The sequence below is a fragment of the Salarias fasciatus genome (assembly GCF_902148845.1).
Source record: "Salarias fasciatus chromosome 7 unlocalized genomic scaffold, fSalaFa1.1 super_scaffold_4, whole genome shotgun sequence".
Taxonomy (NCBI): Eukaryota; Metazoa; Chordata; class Actinopteri; order Blenniiformes; family Blenniidae; genus Salarias; species Salarias fasciatus.
In genome coordinates this window covers 5,850,994-5,875,372 of record NW_021941229.1, presented here as the reverse complement: position 1 = coordinate 5,875,372, position 24,379 = coordinate 5,850,994, and the positions used below count along the sequence as shown (strand labels likewise).

General features: G+C 41.1%; 4 protein-coding genes across 5 annotated transcripts in view; 3 read left to right on the top strand and 1 right to left on the bottom strand.

Annotated features, from left to right (window-relative positions):
* The window catches only part of LOC115382828 (uncharacterized), a 172,610-nt gene extending 170,841 nt beyond the window's left edge, over positions 1–1,769 (top strand). For both annotated transcript variants that reach the window (XM_030084746.1, XM_030084748.1), the window contains exon 3: positions 1,382–1,769. In XM_030084746.1, coding sequence (XP_029940606.1) covers positions 1,382–1,635 — 254 coding nt within the window. In that variant the 3' untranslated portion in view covers positions 1,636–1,769. The remainder of the gene's footprint in view (positions 1–1,381) is intronic.
* Positions 1,763–2,556, top strand: LOC115383406 (oocyte zinc finger protein XlCOF22-like). Its single transcript, XM_030085586.1, is given in 2 exon segments — positions 1,763–2,527; positions 2,529–2,556. Coding segments are annotated over 2 exon segments (651 nt in total). The 5' UTR covers positions 1,763–1,904.
* Positions 2,557–8,418: 5,862 nt separating this feature from the next.
* LOC115383405 (E3 ubiquitin/ISG15 ligase TRIM25-like) lies at positions 8,419–13,040 on the top strand. Its single transcript, XM_030085585.1, has 2 exons — positions 8,419–9,462; positions 13,029–13,040. The coding sequence occupies exons 1-2, from the start codon at positions 8,419–8,421 to the stop codon at positions 13,038–13,040; spliced, it is 1,056 nt and encodes a 351-aa protein (XP_029941445.1).
* Positions 13,041–13,077: 37 nt separating this feature from the next.
* LOC115383404 (E3 ubiquitin/ISG15 ligase TRIM25-like) lies at positions 13,078–14,051 on the bottom strand. The gene is made up of 2 exons (XM_030085584.1): positions 13,206–14,051; positions 13,078–13,107 (listed from the first exon to the last, which is right to left on the bottom strand). The coding sequence occupies exons 1-2, from the start codon at positions 14,049–14,051 to the stop codon at positions 13,078–13,080; spliced, it is 876 nt and encodes a 291-aa protein (XP_029941444.1).
* Positions 14,052–24,379: the final 10,328 nt, after the last annotated feature.

Here is a 24,379-nt window from a genome sequence, read left to right as displayed (position 1 = left end):
TCCAAATGTTGCGACTCTTTCTTTCAAAGTCAAAAATAGTCCTTCTCCTTTTGAGGAGGAAGCCTCGACTCGCGGGGGGGGGGGATGCACTCATGGAGATTTTTTCAAATTAAAAAAAAAAAATCCACGATTGATTTTAAAGGTGTAATACAGGATTTTCTCGAAAAGACGAAGCCAAACGTCTGTTACTCACTTTTTGAAAAACGTGCATGCGCCAGACCATCCGCCCGGCTCTCCTGCTTCTCCCAGAAAATGCCTATCAATGGCGGAAGCGTGCGAGCGCGAGCCCATCTTCCCCGGGCGTGCACGGCTCTGTTTACAGTTTCTGCGATTGGCGTCGCTCATAAAGCTTATTTTCCGAAACAGTTACAGTTTCATTATGTCAGACTCGCCATCGGTAAGTACCGGCTGAAACCGAAGCTCACCGGCTACATAAACACTCTGAATGCGCATGCGCAAAAGGGAGAACCTGATTGGGACGTACAACGGGTTGACGAAAGCAGCTCGTCAGAATTATTGACAAACAGACCCACCAGTTATTTTGATGATCCACCTGGAACCTCAAAGCAAATAGAACATCCTCCATTACACCTTTAAGGTGCTGTAGGCAGGATTCGGCATCTCCGCCATCTTGCTCAGGTCAAATTGCCATCTTACCTAAACAAGATGGCGATTTGAAACCCAGCACAGCCAATCCTGTCCTGTTTTCTCTGACATCATGCCCTCATGCAAGTTAAGCCCCCTCCCACAAGAACGTGCGATGAACGCCCCTCGACCAATCACGGTTAGAGCCTCAGGGGCTCTTCTGATTGGTCAAAGATACCTGGAGCTGTCGAGATTCCTTTTCAGCTCAGAACAGAGACAGATGGAAACGCTGCGCCCTCGCAGTAGTGCAATTATGCTACACTCCTAAAGGATTATCAATGGATACTCTAACATTTAATCCAAAGAAACACAGAAAAATTAGCATTGACCAGCAAAATCCTGCCTACAGCACCTTTAACAAACAAAAATATTCTTTGTGGTTGCCTTAAACACAAAGCACAAGTTTGAGTTCCATTTTTTAGTTCCTGTATATTTCTGCCCAGGCTCTGAATAGCTTTAGCGATGCTTTGCTGTCCTTCGTCACTGCTAGCATTAGCCGCCATCTCCTCCACGCCAGAGTTGCTATCACCCATGGTTTTGGGTGCTTTTCGTTTGTCGTGATTTTAATGTCCACCGAAGTTTTTTTTTTTTTTTTTTCTTGCGCATAATATAACATGTTTTAGTGGAGTTTTTTCTGAATTGTTAACTGGCCGAGTTAAGGATCTAAGTCGCCGACTTGGAGCGCTCACCAGAAGTCTCAACTAAACTTATTTCTTGTACTTTTTTGTCTCTCCAGAGCTTCCACAGCACCATGACTGTACGGAGGAGCAGCTCTTAAAACTAGAGATAAACTACTGTCTACAGCAGGAAGAATCAGAACCTCCACAGATCAAAGAGGAACGAGAAGAACCAGAACTCCTCCAGGTGAAAGAGGAACAAGAAGAACTGGGACTCCTACAGCCTAAAGAGGACCAGGAAGAGCGAAAACTTTACAGTTTGAGGAGCACAAGGAACTTGATACCAACCAGGAGGGAGAGCGGCTCGTACTGAAGTTGGAGAGTGAAACCTTTAAGGTCGCTTCTGTACAGGAGCAAAACTACCTGAGCGAGCCAGAAGTACTGAACAGTAAAAGACGTAAATTATGTCAGAACTTAGGAAGTGTTGCTGATAAGAAAAATATAGTTTGTGAAATCTGTGGTAAAAGTTACAGCCGGCAGAGTAAGTTTGTGGTCCACGTGAAAACTCACACAGGTGAGAAGCCTTTTTTTTGTGAAACATGCGGGAAAATTTTCCTTAGCCACAGTCAATTGTCGATCCACATGAGAACTCACACAGGTGAGAAGCCGTTTTCTTGTGAAACGTGTAGAAAATGTTTCTCTCTATATGGCAATTTGTTGCGCCACATGAGCACTCACACAGGTGAGAAGCCATATTGTTGTGAAACCTGTGGGAAAGACTTCAGTCGAAGAAATCATTTGTTGGAACACATGAGAACTCACACAGGTGAGAAGCCGTATTCTTGTGAAACATGCGGGAAAAGTTTTGGTTATCGAACGCATTTATTACACCATATGAGAGTTCACACTGGAGAGAAGCCGTACTCTTGTCAAACATGTGGGAGAAGTTTCAGCCTGAAAAATAATTTACTGAGCCACATGAGAACTCACACCGGGGAGAAGCCGTTTTCTTGTGAAACATGTGCAAAAAGTTTCAGTTATAAAAGGAATTTGTTGCTCCATATGAGAACTCACACAGGTGAGAAGCCATATTCTTGTCAAACATGTGGGAAAAGTTTCAGACGAAACGCTCATTTGTCGATCCACATGAGAACTCACATAGCTGTGAAGCCATATTCTTGTGAAATGTGTGATAAAAGTTTCAAGCAACAGTCTAGTCTGACCTCTCACATGAGAAGTCACACAGGTGAGAAGCCATATTCTTGTGGAATGTGGGAAAAGTTTTGATCAATAGTCTAACCTGAGCTCTCACATGAGAACCCACAGGTGAGAAGCCTCTCTCTTGTGGAACCTGTGTTCAAAGGAAATGTTACTGATTTGAACATTTTTGATTCTGTGCTTCAGGAAAAATGTTTCTGGTTTGTCAAAACAGATGAGAAGATTAAATTGTATCAGTTTGTGTTGAACTACAGAGAGGCCCACAGTTACATCATGAGTCTTGAAGTATATTTCATATTTCATTTCTAAAATGACTTCTTTTTTGGGGGCTTTTTAAATAACCGACAATCTTTTATGAACAGATGTGAACTTTGAAGAAATGGAGATATGTTTGTTACCAGTGATCATGAATGATTCCAATGATGATACACATTTGTATTTTACATTGTAACACACTACTCACAAAGAGGGATATTTGCATTGATGATGACTGAGTATGGAAGAGAATGCGGATCAAAAATAAATTTGAAATGTATTAAGAGATATGTCTTTTCATTTTCATTTTCAAAACATGCCCCAGCAAACAGGTGTCAACATTTATGGCAGAAGAAATTGCAAAGGCAAGCCAAAAGCAAAGCATGTTCCACTTGATTTGATGTTGACCTCAGAAAACTGACCAAAATCTGTTATTGAGGAACTTTAGAAATATGGATGAGAGGGAGATTGCACTCTTGATTAGAAAGTTGTTTTCAAAATTGTAGTTTGTACTAATGGGATATACCCGTCGGGATTTAAGGAGATCACCCATGGAGTACCCCAAGGCTCTGTCATTGGTCCACAATTGTTTATATTAATGACATTTGCCAAGTCACAGATTTGCTGATTTGTGGTTTTTGATAAATCGAAGTCAACATTTGAACAATTTTGAAAGGGATTCGGAAATCCTCAAATCTTGAGTTTGATAGGAATAAATTGTCTCTATGAAAACAAAACTCTTGATTTTGTGGAAAATAAGACAGAAATTGTAATATATTAAAAATAAGAAATTCTAAAAATGTGATTGATCACAAATTACCGTATAAGAAACACGTTTATATAAATGGCAAGTCACTGGCAAGAGATGTGCTGAAAAATAGAGATTTGCATGTGATTTATTGTTTAGTTATTCTTCTTAGGTGTCTTATTGCATAAAGCTAGGGATGTTCAAATAAACTATACAATGCATATCTTACAGAAATAAGCAATGCATCTCATAAAAGTATATTCAACAACAAAATAATCATATTATTTATGATTTGCTATATCATGAAATTATGCAAATGTAATTTCTGATGAGAAAGAGCCAGTATGTCTGTGATTCCAAGTTTGTTTCGACCAAAGCTAAGAAAGGTGTTAGAAGGAGATGTGCTTTGTTCGCTGGGGTTAAACTTTAGCCTGATTTCAAAATGTGTGACTCTTTTTTATAAAGCTGCTCTATACGTCTGTTTTTGGGAGTTACAGTTGTGAGTAGTTTATTTTTCTTCTTGTGCTTTTTTGTTGTTTTCTTTCTTTCTTCGATCCTCCAGTATTTGACAGAAGACAAAAATAGCTCAGTACATTCACCATCCAGGTATTGATCATTATTACAAATGAAAATTCACAGTTCATGCAGCACTTTTATAATATCCAGTGATGGGTGTAGTTGTGTTAAAATAAATGGCATTACTATTTTTAGTAATACGTAATATAACTAATTACTTTTGCCAGCATTACAATGCCATGTTTTTTTCCCCCAGTAGAGGGCACTCTTCCACTGGGCCGTCTAGTTTCAGTGCTGTGATTGGCTGTGACTACATTGGTAGCAAATCTGTTTCATGTTCTGGGCGGACACTTATTTCTCATATTCTTATCTTATTTGTTTTGTATAACTGCTGTCCCACAAATCTTGAAAAACAGGATCACACACAATCCTGACCTGCTTTGTCCAGACAACAGGCTCTGTGACGGTTACACTCCAGATGTCACTGGCCTTGGTTCACCACCGCTCTCTCAACTTGCGGTTACGATTTTGGACCACAGCTGTCATATTGGCTGGCATGTCCATCTCCTTTACATATTCCGAGTCTTCCACAGCTGTGCAGCCTTCTCTGAGGAACAATATATACAGGCTTGCTAACCTTTTTACAAGCTGAAGGGCAAGAAGTTCTGTGATTTCTTTTTGTGTTTGTACAAACTGCCATCTTGAGTTCGAGGCGATGGAATACATGCTTTGGACCCTTGTGTGAAGTTCATGTAGTTTCCTTGTCTGTATCGTGCCATATCTTTGTTTATTCATGCTTGAAAGTGCTCGAGCATTAACATCAATCATTTCACTTGGCTTATTCTCGTCTCTTTTCACCGGGTCGAATGACTTTGTATCAGGATTCAAAGGGTTTGTACTCATTCTCACATTATAGGCTCCTATCCATGTGCCACAGTACTCTTCCCCTCATCACTCACTGAAACTGCCGGTTCGGTAGTTGAGGGGCTTATTTCCATGTCCAGCCGCACCTCTGCTTCAGCAAGTGTCTGATTCTTCTTCATCCCCAGCCCTTAATCTCCTTGTTTTGTTGAACATGAGTGTTCTGGACACACTACGGACCAGACCAAACACACTTCACCGACATCACACTCACACACACACACACGTTTATTTATACACACCCCTGCTTCACAACCACCAACAACACACATATGGAATGGCTGGAACAGTCTGCATATATGACCATCAAGACCAAATAGTGCCATTTCGGTTAACTGACATACAAAAAAATTGAAATTCCAGAGTTAATCAGAGTTACTCTACCAAAATAAATACCGGTGAAGAGCTCGGTGCCCAGAAGTAGATCGACTACACAAGGGAAAAATGAGGAACGTCTTTCTCTTCAGCCCAAAGCATCATCATTTTTGATTCCACTGCTGATATGATCCACTCAGAACTCTGCTTATATTCGTGATCCTGGAATCCTGATTACTTGACACATCTGTAAATATGTCTGTACTATTGTTGACCAATTATTGTTCAAATTTATTGCAAAAATACAGTGAGATGAAAGACTGAATGTTATTTTTTTGTGAAATTGTAATTAATTGTGTTGGGTTTATTGTTTTTTTTTCTTTGCAGTGTCTTAAATGTTAAACCTCCAAAATGCAGTATATCAGTGAATTCATTGTGAAGCTAGCGCTACATTTTGTGTTCTGGCACCTATGAAGCCAGTATAGACACTGGAAAGTAACTGAACAGATACTGTTTAACGCCTGTGATAGAAATGTGAAGTGATATTTAATTAAAAGAACCATTTGGTTGTTTATGGACTAAACACTGTGAACTACAACCAGACAAATGTATGAACAAGAGTCTTAAGTAGGTTATGGATTTGAATATTCTGTTTAATAAAACAGGAGTTTGAAGAAGAAATGTGACTGGTTCATGTCTTCACTTCTGAAAACACTTCACCTGTTTTCCAGAGGGACAACGAACAACACTCTTTTTGTTACTGTGGTCACAAAACGTTGGGACCCCCAGCAATGACGTTGCTTACCTACCTGCTGAGAATCACTGGCTCAGAGGTTAGGTATCTAGTTTCATTTCACTGGAATGACACTTTCTTTTATTGCTGTGACCTTGAAGTCGATCATGAGTCTTATCTCAAGACTTGAATGCTGCCGAGATAAAACTGCTCATCAAAAAGAACCAACACTAAGTCATTAAACACTCCACTCCTCAGTAAAATTCAAAGAAAGTCTGTTCTCCAACAACTTCCGGGCTTGTAAAAAAATCCCTCTGAAGCCTTTCCGTCAGGTTTGTTTTTCGTCTGTGGGTAAAAAATAACCCATATGAACATTTGACAGAAGTACAAATCCCCTTAATGTGATTCTTCAGCCCTGCAGTTTAAACAGCTTTTCTTGATGCCGATCAAAACATATGAAAATGTCAAGTACTAAAGGATTTATACATTGTAATTGACATTTTACTGTAAATAGGGTTGGGATGACCTGGATCACACATATGAATATTTTCTGAGGAGCTCAGTCCTGGTTTCACTGGATCTTTTTTCTGCCGTCACACTATTGATGATCATAATATTCTGCGTCAACACTTGAAACACTAAGTGAGCATCTCTGGCACAACGACAAACTGGTTTGAATAAAACTAAGCCACTAGTTTCATGTTTGATCTAAACCAAAATTACATGCAGAGTTCCACAGGGCTCCGTACTGGGCTACCTATCATTCTGTGACATGCTTTTATGAGCTGACTGTGCTGATGGTTCTGATGTTTACATCCCATTTTAATCAGGAAATAGTGATTTGTTTCTAGAAAAAGCAGCTTTTGCATGATTGATTTCAAGTGAAAATATAGAATTTTTAAAAATAAAATAAAATTTCAAACGATTACATTTAAACTTGAAAGTGATGTGTGTTTGCATGGAAGTTGCAGAAACACTGAACAGATCATGTTCATCACCAGTGTGTTGTTTGGACATCCAGTGGGATCGTTTTCTTCTGGTTAGACAAACAGTCACAGTAAGTCGATAAGAAGCGGGTGAAAAACCTCATAAATCCTTTATCTGCTTCACATAAAAACCAATGGAGCAGAGCTGATGCTCTCATGTGTCCAACGCCTTTATTTTATCGTTTACTGGAAGATAAAACCAGATGATAAAGCTGAGACTCATTGTCAACATGATTGCAGCCAAAGTTCAAACTGCACCTATCAGAGCGATGGACTGAAAAGCTAAGTTGTGTTTGATTACAGCTGTGATGTTTGATAAACTGCTGAGTGAAGCAAACTGAGCACATCACCTACAAGCATATCAGAGCAGGGAGCCTTAAAAAATATGGGTTTGTATTTAATGACAAGTTGCGGGCTTCATTTTGTAGTTTTCACAGTTTTATATTTTGGTAAAACCACCACAAAAGTTTCATCTCCTTTTCCTTCATTCATTTGCTTCTGCACTTTATTTCTTATAATGTGTTTTTTTTTCCATCTCATTTGCCTGAAGAATTTTTTTTTCTTTCAAATTCTGCACACTTTGGTAACGGGGTGTTGATCTCCTGAGGACACACTCTCACTCATTACACTAGTACACACGCACTGATACGTTCAATTCCTAAACGCGCTCCTGTTTATGAACTTTGAAGTCAGAAAATCTGGCTAAAAGTAATGATGGTCAAAATACACACTTATTAAATATTTATTCACGCTGTGTATATTGTTGCACTACTACTATTAGCAGGAGTGGAAGTAAATAATAAAGTGCTCACGTTACTGTAATTAAGTAGATTTTTTTGGCTACTTGTTCTTTCCTGAGTATTTTTTTCAAGTGTGTATTTTTTCTCATACTTGAGTATGATTTACACCATGTAATCTACTCTGTTACTTTTAATTAACTTTTAATTAACTTCTAATATTAATGATGGAATCCAACATCCATGGGTGAAAAACTAAGTAGTACTCAGAGTTTGTTTTTTTGTTTGTTTTTGAGAAGAGTCATTTGTACTTGAGTGTTTTTCTAACACCAGTACTTTTACTTGTACTTCAGTACAAATTTTCATGACTCTTTCCACCTCTGACTATTAGTCGGAGACATGACATAGTTTAGACTCCGTGAGGTGAAATTCAGAGTTTTACAGCTTCACAATAAAGCTCGACGTTGGCTGGAAGGTCAAAGGCAGCGGCTTGATTTGCTGGAATTTTAAAGGGCCTGTGATGGCCTCTCCCGTTGTCACTGACTCCTCCTCTTTAACAGGAATTACTGACCTTTGAGCTGCAGAGCGAAACAGTTCACCAGCAGAACCAGTGAGGATCAGTGTTCACAGGAAGAGGAAGGCTTGGCTTAAGCTGGGACGTTTTTACTGTAATCTGCTGAGCAAGAAGAGAAACTGATCGAAGACTTGCTGTGTCTGAGGAGAGAAAATGGCAAAAAGAGGAGCTCAGCAGGACTCAGAGAAGTTCTCTTGTTCCATCTGTCTGGAGCTGCTGAGGGATCCAGTGACGGTTCCCTGTGGACACAGCTACTGCAGCAGCTGTCTGAAAAGACACTGGGACAAAGAGCACATCAAGGGCTTCTACAGCTGTCCTCAGTGCAGGAGGAAGTTCATGCGGAGGCCGACCCTGGAGAAGAACGTCATGTTAGCAGAGTTAGTGGAGGACCTGAAGAAGACTGGAGCCCGAGCTGCTGCAGCTGCTTCCTGCTCTGCTGGACCTGGAGATGTGTCCTGTGATGTTTGCTCTGGGAGGAAGCTGAAAGCTGTCAAGTCCTGTCTGGTCTGTTTGGTCACATACTGTGAGAAACACCTCCAGCCTCACTATGAATGTCCTGCTTTTAAGACCCACAAGCTGGTGGAGCCGTCCAAGAACCTCCAGGAGAAGATCTGCTCTCGTCATAATGAGGTGATGAAGGTTTTCTGTCGCACTGATCAGCAGTGTATCTGTTACCTCTGCGCCATGGAGGAACACAAAGGCCACCAAACAGTCCCAGCTGAAGCAGAGAGGAGGAAGAAGCAGGAGAAGCTGGAGGAGAGTCGACTGAACATCCAGAGGAGAATCCAGGAGCGAGAGAAAGACGTGAAGCTGCTTCCTCAGCAGATGGAGGAGATCAACGTCTCTGTCGATAAAGCAGTGGAGCACATCCGTCTCATCCAGCAGAGAATTTCTGAGGTGAAGCAGCAGCTCAGATCCCAGCAGCAAACGGCAGTGAGGGGCCTCAAAGAGCACGAGGAGAAGTTCAAGCGGGAGATCGCTGAGCTGAAGAGGAAGGACGTCCAGCTGGAGCAGCTGGCTCACACTGAGGACCACACCCAGTTTCTCCACAGCTACACCTCAGTGTCAGCTCTCAGCGAGCCCACACACTCCTCCAGCAACCACACTGCTGCTCCCAGATACTCTGAGGATGTGGCAGCAGCTGTGTCCGAGAGCAGACAGAAGCTACAGGACATCCTGAGAGAGACGGGGACAAACGTCTCAGAGAGAGCCACTGAACAACAGCTTTCACTGTCTCAACCACGGCCAGAGAGCAGAGCAGAGTTATTACAATACTCACAGCAGATCACACTGGATCCCAAATCTGTAAACAGCAATCTGTTCTTATCTAACAGGAACAAAAAAGTGAGTTTAAATGGGAAGAGTCATCCTTATCCTGATCACCCAGACAGGTTCACTGGATGGTTACAGGCTGTGAGCAGACAGAGTCTGACTGGACGGAGTTACTGGGAGGTGGAGATCAGAGGAAGAGTTGTGATAGCAGTCACATACCGGAACATCAGCAGAGCAGGGAGCTGCAATAAAGGTGGCTTTGGATTTAATGAGAAATCGTGGGCGTTATGTTGTAAATCTCAGAGTTTTATCTTTTGGCACAACAACATAGAAACTCCGGTCTCAGGTCCTCGGTCCCCCAGACTGGGAGTGTACCTGGACCACACAGCAGGTATTCTGTCTTTCTTCAGCGTCTCTCAAACCATGACTCGGCTCCACACAGTCCGGACCACCTTCACTCAGCCGCTACTCGCTGGAGTTAACTTTTATGGGGATTTAGGAGACTCTGCACAGTTCCTGAAACCTCAGTAAAGGACTTCCATCAGATCTCCATGTGCAGAGGCTTTCTGAATGTTGGACTAATTATTAAAGCCTCCACCTTTTAAAACTGTATTTTTTTAATGTACCACCAGAAGCAGCATCTTCTCCAACATTGACAGTTTTTGAACGAAGACTTTACTGCATTTTGCATATTTGCATTGATGAATCTTTCTTTTTTGATGATTCTTTTCTGACATAACGTAGTTCAGAGTTAAGATTTGTGGATTTTCTTTGTTAACAGTGAAGTGACTGTTTTGGGTTTTTGGATCTTTTTCTGTCACAAAGTCACAGTAACTTTGATTCTTTTAGCTGGAAATGTTTACTGAACTACAGAAATACATTCAGAGCTTTAATTTTTCCTGATTGAGTTTTAAACTTTGTAAATACTTACCTTGTTCACATTTAAAGAAGAAATTAAAAAAAAAGAGTTTGTATAGGTTATTGTTTGAATTTGTCACTGTATTTTGATTTTAATGTAATGTTTTAAAGACATGTTTTTCTTGTGGCCAGTTTTTCATCATTTATCTGTTTGTGGGAATGTTTTATTCACTTGCTAGAACAGTACAGATCTTGATGTTTTTGTTCATAAAACTCATTGGCTTTGATGTCTTCAGTGAGAATCTACAGTGTAAATCATCAAGATAAGAAAGGAAAAAAAACAATGAACGATAATGCAAGTCCAGATGTTTGACTGTCAGTGTTTGTTTGCATTGTTTTGTTTCTGTTTTTGTCTCTGTGCCTCATTGCTGCCTCTGGGCCAGGTCATCCATGTAAATGAGAACTGGTTTTTTAACTGACCTGTTTTGTGGAGAAAAAAAATGTAATAAAGATCAAATAAAATCAATGAATTCAAAAGAAATTCTGCAAAAGTTTGAGAATTAATTCTGAAACCGCTCATGAAGATCACTTTTTCTCAGTTTTTGTAATGAAGACATTCTGTCTCTCTCTCTCAGTTCTTTGACATCTGATTGAAAGTTTTTGTGTGTGCATCTTTAAGACAACTCATTTCTGGTGTTTTTGTCTTTTGTAGAAAGCAAATAACTGATTTCTGCAATGTCTTTGTTGTTCATGAAAGTGAAATGATTTTCTTTGTTTAGTGTTGTTTACCTGTCGCCAGGTGGAGATGAATTTGACTCTTAACTCTCAATGACTCCTGTTAGTTTACCTATTAAAAGGACACACACACACACACACACACACACACACACACACACACACACACACACACACACACACACACACCCTTTTTATCGGCATGAAACTGGCACAATCAGTGACACTCCCTTTCTCTTGTTGACTTGTCACCATCGAATGACTCCACCTGCTGCTGATGTTTGAAATGATGAGATGTTGCTGATCAGCTTGTTGCTGACAGTAAGATGTGAAGAAGGAAAACAATAAATATATCCAGCTGGAAGAACCACTAAACAATCCAGAGCTTGTTAAACTTCAGCTTTCAGAATTTCTTTTGAATTAATTGATTTTATTTGATCTTTATTCCATCTTCTTTCCACCAAGTAGGTCAGTTGAGAACCAGTTCTCATTTACATGGATGACCTGGCCCAGAGGCAAATGAGGCACAGAGACAAAACTATGCAAACAAACACTGACAGTCAAACATCTGGACTCGCATTATCATTTATTGTTTTTTTGCCTTTCTTGTCTTGATGATTTACACTGTAGATTCTCACTGAAGACATCAAAGCCAATGAGTTTTATGAACAAAAACATCAAGATCTGTACTGTTCTAGCACGTGAATAAAACATTCCCAAAAACAGATGAATGATGAAAAAAACTGATCACAAGTAAAACATGTCTTCAAAACATTACAGTGAAATCAAAATACAGTGACAAATTCAAACAATAACATATACAAGCTAAATTAAAACTCTAATTTTTCTTTTCTTCTTTAAAATGTGAACAAGGTAAGTATTTACAAAGTTTAAAACTCAATCAGGAAAAATTCAAGCCCTGAATGTATTTCTGTAGTTCAGTAAACATTTCCAGCTAAAAGAATCAGTTACTGTGACTTTGTGACAGAAAAAGATCCAAAAACCCAAAACAGTCACTTCACTGTTAACAAAGAAAATCCACAAATCTTAACTCTGAAGGACGTTATGTCAGAAAAGAATCATCAAAAAAGAAAGATTCATCAATGCAAATATGCAAAATGCAGTAAAGTCTTCGTTCAAAAACTGTCAATGTTGGAGAAGATGCTGCTTCTGGTGATACATTAAAAAAATACAGTTTTAAAAGGTGGAGGCTTTAATAATTAGTCCAACATTCAGAAAGCCTCTGCACATGGAGATCTGATGGAAGTCCTTTACTGAGGTTTCAGGAACTGTGCAGAGTCTCCTAAATCCCCATAAAAGTTAACTCCAGCGAGTAGCGGCTGAGTGAAGGTGGTCTGGACTATGTGGAGCAGAGTCATGGTTTGAGAGACGCTGTAGAAAGACAGAATACCTGCTGTGTGGTCCAGGTACACTCCCAGTCTGGGGGACCGAGGACCTGAGACCGGAGTTTCTATGTTGTTGTGCCAAAAGATAAAACTCTGAGATTTACAACATAACGCCCACGATTTGTCATTAAATCCAAATCCACCTTTATTGCAGCTCCCTGCTCTGCTGATGTTCCGGTATGTGACTGCTATCACAACTCTTCCTCTGATCTCCACCTCCCAGTAACTCCGTCCAGTCAGACTCTGTCTGCTCACAGCCTGTAACCATCCAGTGAACCTGTCTGGGTGATCAGGATAAGGATGACTCTCCCCATTTAAACTTACTTTTCTGTTCTTGTCAGATAAGAACAGATTGCTGTTTACAGATTTGGGATCCAGTGTGATCTGCTGTGAGTATTGTAATAACTCTGCTCTGCTCTCTGGCCGTGGTTGAGGCAGTGAAAGCTGTTGTTCAGTGGCTCTCTCTGAGTCGTTTGTCCCCGTCTCTCTCAGGATGTCCTGTAGCTTCTGTCTGCTCTCGGACACAGCTGCTGCCACATCCTCAGAGTATCTGGGAGCAGCAGTGTGGTTGCTGGAGGAGTGTGTGGGCTCGCTGAGAGCTGACACTGAGGTGTAGCTGTGGAGAAACTGGGTGTGGTCCTCAGTGTGAGCCAGCTGCTCCAGCTGGACGTCCTTCTTCTTCAGCTCAGCGATCTCCTGCTTGAACTTCTCCTCGTGCTCTTTGAGGCCCCTCACTGCCGTTTGCTGCTGGGATCTGAGCTGCTGCTTCACCTCAGAAATTCTCTGCTGGATGAGACGGATGTGCTCCACTGCTTTATCGACAGAGACGTTGATCTCCTCCATCTGCTGAGGAAGCAGCTTCACGTCTTTCTCTCGCTCCTGGATTCTCTTCTGGATGTTCAGTCGACTCTCCTCCAGCCCCTCCTGCTTCTTCCTCCTCTCTGCTTCAGCTGGGACTGTTTGGTGGCCTTTGTGTTCCTCCATGGCGCAGAGGTAACAGACACACTGCTGATCAGTGCGACAGAAAACCTTCATCACCTCATGATGACGAGAGCAGATCTTCTCCTGGAGGTTCTTGGACGGCTCCACCAGCTTGTGGGTCTTAAAAGCAGGACATTCATAGTGAGGCTGGAGGTGTTTCTCACAGTATGTGACCAAACAGACCAGACAGGACTTGACAGCTTTCAGCTTCCTCACAGAGCAAACATCACAGGACACATCTCCAGGTCCAGCAGAGCAGGAAGCAGCTGCAGCAGCTCGGGCTCCAGTCTTCTTCAGGTCCTCCACTAACTCTGCTAACATGACGTTCTTCTCCAGGGTCGGCCTCCGCATGAACTTCCTCCTGCACTGAGGACAGCTGTAGAAGCCCTTGATGTGCTCTCTGTCCCAGTGTCTTTTCAGACAGCTGCTGCAGTAGCTGTGTCCACAGGGAACCGTCACTGGATCCCTCAGCAGCTCCAGACAGATGGAACAAGAGAACTTCTCTGAGTCCTGCTGAGCTCCTCTTTTTGCCATTTTCTCTCCTCAGACACAGCAAGTCTTTGATCAGTTTCTCTTCTTGCTCAGCAGATTTAAAAGATCCCAGCTGAAGCCAAACGCTCCTCTGGTTTCCTCGTGTGATCCCTGATGCTCACTGGTGAACTGTTTGCTCTGCAGCTCAGATATCAGTGATCCCTCTGCTGTGAGCTCTTTTAAAGAGGAGGAGGCAGTGACTCAGAGTGGGAGAGAAGGGAGAAGTCACCAGAGGCGGTTTCCACTCCAGGAAATCAAGCAGCTCCACTTCACCTGCCAGCCAACGTTAATTTGCTTCTTCAACTGTAATGTGACATAATATGTAAAGATCCATGACAACTCTAAACTGTTTATAAGGCTTGCAGAATTACAAGACAGAAAAAAAAAGATTTGGTTGATTGGAAAATCAAAAGAAAATTGAACTGAACAAGATGCTGAATATCAAGTCCGGGCCATGATATTTCTGAAGACAGATTTTTCAAAGGTCTTTTTGGACTGATGAAATGAGAGTGACTCATGAGGGACCGGCTGGATTGACCCGTGACCGAAACAGCGCCAACTCCTGGTCCGGCTTTATAACTTCACTGTGTTAAACAGGAAACTTTTCTGAATTCAAAATGAAAAAACAAACAGTTGGGGCTGAAATGTGAAAACGGGACATCCAGTGACCTGTTGTTACATGACAGGACAGGAAATTACCAGAAGAAGAGGAAGGAAAAAAAATAACACAAACAGGAGAACAAAGTGCATTCAGAGAAATTTAGAATTAAAGGTATAATACAACATTTTCTCGAAAAGACGAAGCCCCACGTCTGTTACTCACTTTTTGAACAACGCGCATGCGCCAGACCATCCGCCCGGCTCTCCTGCTTCTCCCAGAAAACGCGGAAGTGTACGAGCGCGATCTCCTCTTCTCCGGCGTGCACGGCTCTGTACAGTTTCTGCGATCCGCCTCGCTCATAAATAAAGCTTTTTTTTTCCGAAACAGCTACAGTTTCATTATGTCAGACTCGCCATCGGTAAGTACTAGCTCAGAAGCTCACCGGCTACATAAACACTCTGAATGCGCATGCGCAAAAGGGAGAAGCTGATTGGGCGCAAGCACGGAGAACCGCCTTACAAAAGCAGCTCGTCAGAATGATTGACAAACAGACCCACCAATTATTTAGGTGATCCACCCGGAAATCAAAATGTTGTATTACACCTTTAATGAATTACTGTAACAAAACTTTCACGACAAGCCAAATAACTGAACAAAAGTTCAACCTACAGCCCAGTCAGTACTGTAGTTATGTTCAGCTCTGGATAGAGTGAGTGAAATGGAGAGAAATAATGATATTATTACTGGACAAACTAACGCATTTATCTCACATAAAAATGTGGTCTTCTTTTCGTGAGGCACCCATTCATTTTGAGATGGAGATTTTTCAGTTAAAACCAGAAGCCGAGAGAATTTCTTTCACCTCACTATTCCACTCAGCAAAAACACTTCACAAGAGGTCAAATACTCATCCACCTCACCTGATTTGAACACTTAAATAATAATAATAAAAAAGAAGGGTTTAAAGTCACACACCACAGAAAAATGTAAACTAATTTCTACCATCTGCTTCAGGGATGATATTCCATGGGAGTGTTTTTATAAGCAAACTTAAAGTCAACATTTTCCCTTTGTGAAGTTTTTCAGCTCTGAAAAACAACCTGCTCAGAATTAAAGCTGTTGCTATGACGTAGCTCTGTCTTTGCACAGCTCCACTGAAGCTGACTGAGCAAATTATTCCTTTTTACCTTCAACTGTGTGTCTGAATTCTGCTCAGTGTTAAAATGTTTCAAATGACCTTGTCTCTGCTCGACCACCACAAAGAAATCCAGGAAAAGATTTTCATTCATATTTTCAACAAAAAATTTATATTGAGCAGAAAAAAACTCAAATTTTTACACTGATTATTTGAACAAGCTTCAAGCTCTTCATTATTCTAACAGGTGAAAAATAACTTAAACAAATGAATGAAGGAAAAACTGTCATAGCAAGTAAAACACTTCTTCAAAAAAATGACAAGACAATCGAAATACATTTACAAATTCAAACTAAGAGAACTGATGAAAACTGAATTAAAACTCTAAACTATTTTTCAAAGTGTGAACAGGATCAGTGTTTGCCAAGTTGAAAACTTAGTCAGGAAAAATTCAATTCCTTGAATGTATTTTAATAGTTTTTAAACATTTCCAGCCTATTTTAAACCTGCAGCCCCCCATCAACCCCACACACAGCAAACTTGGAGAGTCACAAGTTATTTTGGGTTGCTTCCTACTGGATATATTTATTGTTTTGCTTTATTTCCATCCTACACTGTCGGCAACAAACAGGATCTTGATATTTCATAACATCAGCTGGTGCAGTCATTTGATAGTGACGAGTCAACAAAACGAAGGGAGTGTTTGTTTGAACCTGTGAAGTCGGCTTGTTTCACTTTCATGTCTACAAAAACTTTACAAGGGTGTGTCTGTGTGTTTGTGTGTGTGTGTCTTTGTGTGAGTGTGTGTGTGTGTTCACGCGCTTGTGAGTCATTCCAGCTCTCGAATCGTTTCTAAATTTGACACTTTCCATCTTTCCTCAGTTTCGTTTCTAATTCTTTTCATCGTTCCGCTAAAACGAGTCACTGAGTCGAGACTTCCGGTTGGGCAGCCTAATGGAGTAGTCGCGTTTCGCAGCGCTCCCCGAACTTCATTACTTCTACGTGGTCACCTGCCCCCTGAACCTCATTTTCTTTAAACAAACGGTTTTGCGGTGCGCAGTGTGCATCTCTTGCCAAACCATGCCTCCGAAAATAAAAAAGGACGACCAGGAACGGGAAGAGGCGGCCAGCGTTAGCGCCTTTACAGCTGTGCTAACTGCTAAGCTAGCGGAGACGAAAAGTGAACTCCTGGCTGAAATTAAGGACACCTATACGAGGTACGAGGCAAATCTACGGACTGTCCAGACCACTGTTGATAACCACGAGGAGCGCATCGTCAGCCTGGAACGATTTGCGGACTCTACCAGCCAGGAGCTCGCTGATGCGCGTGCCGAGCTAACAGCAATGGCCGGGGAGAATGCTAAGCTGAGGGCTAGGCTAACCGACCTCTCCGGGCGAAGCCGCCGTAACAACGTGAGAGTCATTGGTTTGCCTGAGCAGATCGAGGACCAAACGAGACCAACGGCCTTCTTCTCTCAACTACTTTTCGAGGTACTTGGTGCAGACATTTTGCCATCCCCTCCGGAGCTGGACAGGGCCCACCGTGCACAGCCGGCCCGTCTAGCATCGCCCGGTAGGCCGCGGCAAGTTGTGATTTGTTTTCATCACTTCCAAACCCGGGAGCTGGTTGTGCGAGCTGCACGGCAACTACGAGGCAAGCTCAAATACAAAGATGCACCCATTCACATTTTTGAGGATTATGCTCCGGAGGTTTTGGAACAACGCAGCCAATACCGAGACGTAATGAAGAGGCTTTATGAGTTAGGCTACAAGCCTGCTCTGAGGTACCCAGCTAAACTGTTTGTTGTGCTCGAAGACGGATCAAAGAAGCATCTCCCCACGCTGAAAGAGGCTGTGAAGTTAGCATCTCGACAACGTGATCAAGGCGAATCAGCAGTTAACTGACTTTCCCATTTATGGCTACTTGGAGGTGCTTAGCCGCATTTTGACTGTTTGTGGCCATACACACACTGTAATGGGCACTACTATCAGATCATTATACAGCTTTACTTTTGTTATCCTGAATGCTGTTTTTTGCTTTTTCTGGTTACTATTTGGTTGGTAATATGTTGACTGTTGGCGTGCAGATGCTCCCTGTGGCACTTTATATAGTAGTTTGGTAGGTAATAGGGGGGGATTGTTCATATGGATACTTTTATTCCAATAAGTATTTTCTATTTTTATTACTTTTTTTTTTTTTTTTTTTTTTACTCTTTTCATTCACAGATTCTTACTTATTTATTTTTTATATAAGAAGTATTTGTCTTTTTGGAGGCACTTTACATATTTGAAGGGAAAACAAACTTTTTGTTTTATTTTATTTTCCTGTTTTCTTACTTCTCTACTCTTTTTTATTTATTTTTATTTTTTATTTATTTATTTTTTTTTTTTTTTCTCCGAATTATTATTATTATTATTTTATTTATTTATTTATTATTAGACCATAATTTCTAGCGTTCTTGAATAATCTTTGCATCTTTTTTTTTTTTTTTTTTTTTTTTTCTCATCTGTGTATAATAAGGATGACAATTACTTGTAAGGATTTTCCACTTTTATTTTGTTTCAAGCAGATTTTTATCACTTCTGCTGAATATTACAGATGTACATGTGTCTGTTTTTGTTTTTTGTTTTTGGTTGAACAGTTATAGGTGGTCTGCCTTATTCTGAAGAATCCTTTATATACAATTTTGGACTGCCATGACCATTATTCGGATGCCTTAATTTTGGGGACTTGGACTTTTGATACTTCAACCAAGTTGGAAGTTCCCCAGGTGTGTTGGACACCCTTGTGCAATGGACACTGGATTTTTTTTGTTAATATGGGATATTCTAAGGCCAATGGGATTTTTTATTTTATTTTATTTTTTCATTTTATTTATTTTTACTCCTTTTTTCCTGTTTTTGTTCTTTTCTGCCTTTTTCTTTTATTTCACTTTTTCAGAGACCTGCCATACCCACCTTATTTCTCCAGGTTCCCGTCAGACGCTCGGTACCTCCCCTCCCCCATCTCTATAAATGACACAAGGTACGACAACCGCGGGCACAACACTTAGGTTTGTTTCGTGGAATGTGAAGGGGATGGGAAACATTATTAAATTGCAGCGTGTAATGACCCACTTAGACCAACTCAAAGGTGATATTTACTTCGTTCAGGAAACTCATATGCTCAATAAGTATGTTGCACGACTTAAAAGACGCTGGGTTGGGGATGTTTTTCATTCAACATTTAATGGTAAAGCCAGGGGGGCCGCCATACTTATTCGTAAAGGCCTCCCCTTCAAATTTGAGAAATCAGTTTTGGATCCAAATGGTAGATATGTCATGGTTTCTGGGCGACTTCAGGAAATGCCTTTTCTTTTTGTTTGCGTTTACGGTCCCAATTGGGATGACAGTCTTTTTGTATCTAGGTTGTTCTCCTCCTTCCCAGACATTCGGGATCACCATGTAGTTGTGGGGGGCGATTTCAATCTTGTACAAGACCCTCTATTGGACAGATCTTCTAACAAACCCGCCCCTCTCACAAAAGCGGCAAAGACGCTACTCTCTCTGTCCCAGCAGTTTGGGCTCACTGACCCATGGAGACATAAATTCTCACAGTCTAAAGTTTTCTCCTTTTTTTCCCACGTTCACCATTCTTATTCTCGGATCGATTTCTTTCTGTTGGATGTCAGGCTTTTGGCCAAAATAGTTTCTACGGATTATCATACCATTGCAATATCAGACCATGCCCCAGTCTCTATTGATTTAGCACTGCCCTTTCAATCCGCTCGGATTAAACAATGGAGATTTAATTCCGTGCTGTTAGCTGAGGAAACCTATAGAGAATTTTTACATTCACAACTTTCCCTGTTTTTCGAACTAAACGATTCACAGGACATAAGTAGAAGCAGTCTATGGGAGGCGTCTAAAGCCTATATCAGAGGCCAACTTATTTCCTTTGTTTCCAATAAAAAGAGAAATGAGACCGCCCGCATTAAACAACTTCTGAAGGAAATTAAGGAGGTTGACCAACGGTATGCCGGCGATCCTGCTCCTGATCTCTATAAAGAACGACTCTCTTTACAGACGGAGCTTGATTTGATTTCTACTACAGCTGTTAGGACTGCATTACTTCGATCTAGGCAGCGTTTTTATGAGTCCGGAGATAAAGCCGGCAAGCTTCTTTCCTATCAAGCTCGAGCAGAGGCATCATCTAGATTAATTTCAGCTATAAGGTCTGACTCTGGTGTAGCTCTTACTGATCCTAGTGACATAAATAAAACCTTTGTAGAGTTTTATACCACTCTTTACACATCGGATTCTCCACCTCCTCCGGATAACATATTAGATACAATAACCTTTCCTCAAATATCAGTAGAATCAGCAGAAGCCCTAGGCTCACCCATCACTATTCTGGAAGTTCAGGAAGCCATAGGTTCCCTCCAAAGTTCCAAATCGCCAGGGCCCGACGGCTTTACTACGGAATACTACAAAACTTTTTCCCTTATACTTAGCCCTTTTCTTAGAGACATGTATAATGAGGCCTTTTCTCTGGTCGGTTACCCAGTACCCTGTCGGAGGCCACAATCTCTCTGCTTCTAAGAAGGACAAAGACCCCTTATCTTGTAGTAGCTATAGACCGATATCTTTGCTGAATGTCGATTTCAAGATTTTGACGAAGGTTTTGGCTTCACGTTTACAGCGGGTTCTATCCCCTATTATAGACTTAGATCAGACAGGTTTTATGCCCAATAGGCAATCCTCATGTAATACTAGGAGGCTTTTGACATTATCACTACCCCTGGAACTGCGGTGCCTGAGGTCGTTGTGTCCCTCGACGCAGAAAAGGCCTTCGACAGGGTGGAGTGGGGCTTCCTGTACACGGTGTTGTCCAAATTCGGGCTGGGTAAGACCTTTGTGGATTGGGTTAGACTTCTCTATTCTTCACCCCGCGCTTCTGTTCGGACAAATGACACTCTCTCCCTTTCCTTCCCTTTATGTCGTGGTACCAGACAGGGCTGTCCCCTGTCCCCACTTTTGTTTGTCTTGGCTATCGAGCCCTTAGCCATTTGGTTGCGCTCTGAGGCCTCGTTTAGAGGTATAACTAGACACAATACTATACATAAGGTCTCATTGTACGCTGACGATCTTCTTCTCTATGTCTCAGATCCCGTTTCTTCTTTTCCTACAATTCTAAGTGTCCTTAACAAATATAGCCGTATATCGGGCTACAAGCTCAACTATCAAAAAAGTGAACTCATGCCTGTCAATGCACTTGCCAAATCACTTCCAACTACGATTGTTCCATTTCGATGGTCATGTAATGGTTTTCGGTATTTAGGTATCCAAATTACACCATTCTTGTCAGACCTGTACCGTATGAATCTAACCCCTTTGATGGAGAAGACCGTGGCAGATTTTGCTCGCTGGTCAACTCTGCCTGTTTCGCTGGCGGGGCGAATAAGTTTGGTGAAAATGGTAGTTCTCCCGAAGTTTCTCTACATGTTTCAACATCTCCCAATATTTCTTAATAAGTCCTTTTTTGTTAAATTAGATAAAACTATCTCAGCTTTCTTATGGGCGGGAAAACCGGCCAGAATTCGTAAATCAGTTTTACAGTCCCCTAAGGAGAGAGGAGGGTTTGCCCTCCCGATCTTCAGGCATTACTATTGGGCTGCGAATGTACAAAAAATTTTATTTTGGATGTATGATGAAGAGGACTCTGTTCCGATCTGGGTGCATTTAGAGAAAATGTCTTCGCCATTTTCTTTTCGGTCTATTTTATGTTCACAACTTCCCCTGCCACGACTGCATGGTTGTCCTGTTGCCTCAATTTCTTTGAAAGTATGGAGTCAACTTAGGAAGCAGTTCGGTCTTGTCGGCCCCTCAGCTCTGACATCTGTATTTAGAAACTGCGCGTTTGGACCATCCTTAGACAGGGGATTTAAAATCTGGTACAACATGGGCATTAAGTCAGTTATAGATTTGTATACTGATGGCGTATTCTTCTCCTTTGCCCAACTGTCTGATAAATATCACCTTCCGAGTCATAATTTTTTCCGTTTTTTCCAAGCCCGGGACTATGTCAAGAAAGTGTTTCCGCATTTTCCGAACCGTCCTCCAGAAACCCTTTTAGACTCTCTTCTTCTGGTTGACCCTACCATCAAAGGGGGTATATCAATTATTTACAAACTCATATGGTCAGAAATATTAACACCCCCCGATATTCTTAAAACTAGTTGGGAGGAGAGTCTTAATATAACAATTACAGAGAAACAGTGGAACTCTGCATTGGCACTTGTTTACGCGTCTTCGATTTATGCTCGACACAGATTAATTCAATGCAAGGTCATTTATAAGGTACACTATACTAATTCAAAATTAGCCAAGATCTATCCCTCGGTAAAAGACGAGTGCAGCCGTTGCCACCTTTCTCCTGCCGATCATTCACACATGTTCTGGGCATGTCCAAACTTGCAACAGTATTGGGCAGAAATATTTAATACACTGAGTGAGGCATATGGGTTTTATGTTACGCCCAACCCTATCTCTGCGATTTTTGGTGTTTCCCCTTCCTCAGATCTGCCAAAAGCTTTAAAGCGGGCTATATCATTTACCACACTCTTGGCTCGAAGATTAATTTTACTCAATTGGAAGGTTTCCCATTCCCCTTCACATGTCCGATGGATCCGTGAGGTGCTTTATAATCTTAAAATTGAAAAGCTGAGGTTCTCTATCAGAAGCTCAATCAAGGCATTTCATGCCACTTGGGGCCCTTTTCTGCGGTACTTTGACTCTCTAAATTTTCCTCAGAATATCGATTAAACAACATGAGAGGATGGGGGAGGGACTGTGGTATTAGGCTAAGCTGAAATTGAACTCTTAAGGTTTCTCTCTTATTTATGTACTATATTGGTATGTTTATTTATTTATTTATTTATTTATTTTTATTTATTTAATTTTATTTATTTATTTTTGGCCTGTGGGTTGGGTGGGTGGATGGGGATGGGTGTTGACAGACATCATTTTTTATTTTATCCTGCCTTTCATGAACCGATATACTGTCTGTTTTGTTCATTGAAAATGTTCCATAAATAAAATTGAAAAAAAAAAAAAAAAAAAACGAGTCACTGAGTCAAATTCATGCTCACCTGGTGACTGGTGAAGAACAAAAACAAACACAAAATAAATCATTTTAAATTTCAAGAGAGCACAAATCAGCTTTTTGATTTGTTAAAAAGACAAAGAAAAACAGAAGGAACACATTCAAAAAATCTGATTTGAAGCGGTCCAGACTGCTGGATTCTGCTTCATCCTCTGTGTCTGATGGTGACATCTTGTGTTTCCTCCAGTAGAGTTTCTCCATCAGAGAGTCATGGGGGAGAAATAAGTTGAGTTGTGTCTTCTTGAAGCTACAAACACAAAAACTGTCAAACTATCAGCTGTCAAAAAACCGAGAGAGAGACAGAATGCAGCTGTCATTGTTTCTTCATTTCAAAAACTGAGAAAAAAATGGGTGGTGGTTTCAGAATGAATTTTCAAACTTATTCAGAGTTTCCTTTTCAATTGGTTGATTATTTTTATTCCATCTTTTTTTCCACCAAGTATTTCAGTTGAGAACCGGTTTTCCTTTGCATTGACAACCTGACCAAGAGGCAGCAATGATGCACAGAGACAAACAGAAACAAAACTAATCAAACAAACACTGCCAGTCGATTATCTGGATGATCATTCAGTGTTTTATCTTTCTGTTGCTGATGATTTACATTGTAGATTCTCATATGAGAGCAAAAAAAAAAAATCTTTAATTCCTGACCCTGGCTCTGTCTCTGAGCGCTGAACACCTTGGACTGTATTTCTGGGTATTCCAGATAGGCTCTGGTTCTGGGAATATGCCAAAACTGGAGGACAATGGAGTAGCTTCATGCTTCATTTGTTGAATATCTTTAGTTGTTTTTCTGTGTCTTGCTATCCTCGACATAAATGTTTTCCGCTTGTTGACTTTTTGAAGCAAAACTTTTTATAGCTCTGTGATTGTGACTTGCCATTTTAAGTTTTTGACATCTCTATGAAAGGTTTTTCTTTTTTTAATTTTGACTTTTCAGTCAACCAAATCTCTTTCTTTCAGCACATTTTTTTGCCTCAGGAAAAGAATCTGTCTTGTAATTCTGCAAGCCTTGTAAACAGTTTAGAGTCATCATGGATCTTTACACATTACGTCACATTACAATTGAAGAAGCAATTCAATGAACTTTGGCTGAAAGATAAAGTGGAGCTGCTTGATTTCCTGGATAACGAAACCTCTGGCGACTTCTCCCATCTCTCCCACTCTGAGTCACTGCCTCCTCCTCTTTAAAAGAGCTCACAGCAGAGGGATCAATGATATCTGAGCTGCAGAGCAAACAGTTCACCAGTGAGGATCAGCGTTCACAGGAGGAGAGTTTGACCTTCACTTGGGATCTTTTACCTCAACAGAGCAAGAAGAGAAACACTTTAAACACTCCCTGTTGTTAACTGGAGAAAATGGCAAAAAGAAGTGCTCCGCAGGATTCAAGAGTGATTCCTTCTTCCAAGAAGAACATCAAGTTAGAGGACGATGTGGAGAAGACTGGACTC

Bases quoted from the DNA above. Each gene is read 5' to 3' on its own strand.
- LOC115383405 (XM_030085585.1), top strand. From the start codon at position 8,419: ATGGCAAAAAGAGGAGCTCAGCAGGACTCAGAGAAGTTCTCTTGTTCC.
- LOC115383404 (XM_030085584.1), bottom strand. From the start codon at position 14,051: ATGGCAAAAAGAGGAGCTCAGCAGGACTCAGAGAAGTTCTCTTGTTCC. The intron at 13,108-13,205 runs GTCCAGCTGGAG...ACACTCCTCCAG, and splicing joins CTGAGCTGAAGAAGAAGGAC to CAACCACACTGCTGCTCCCA.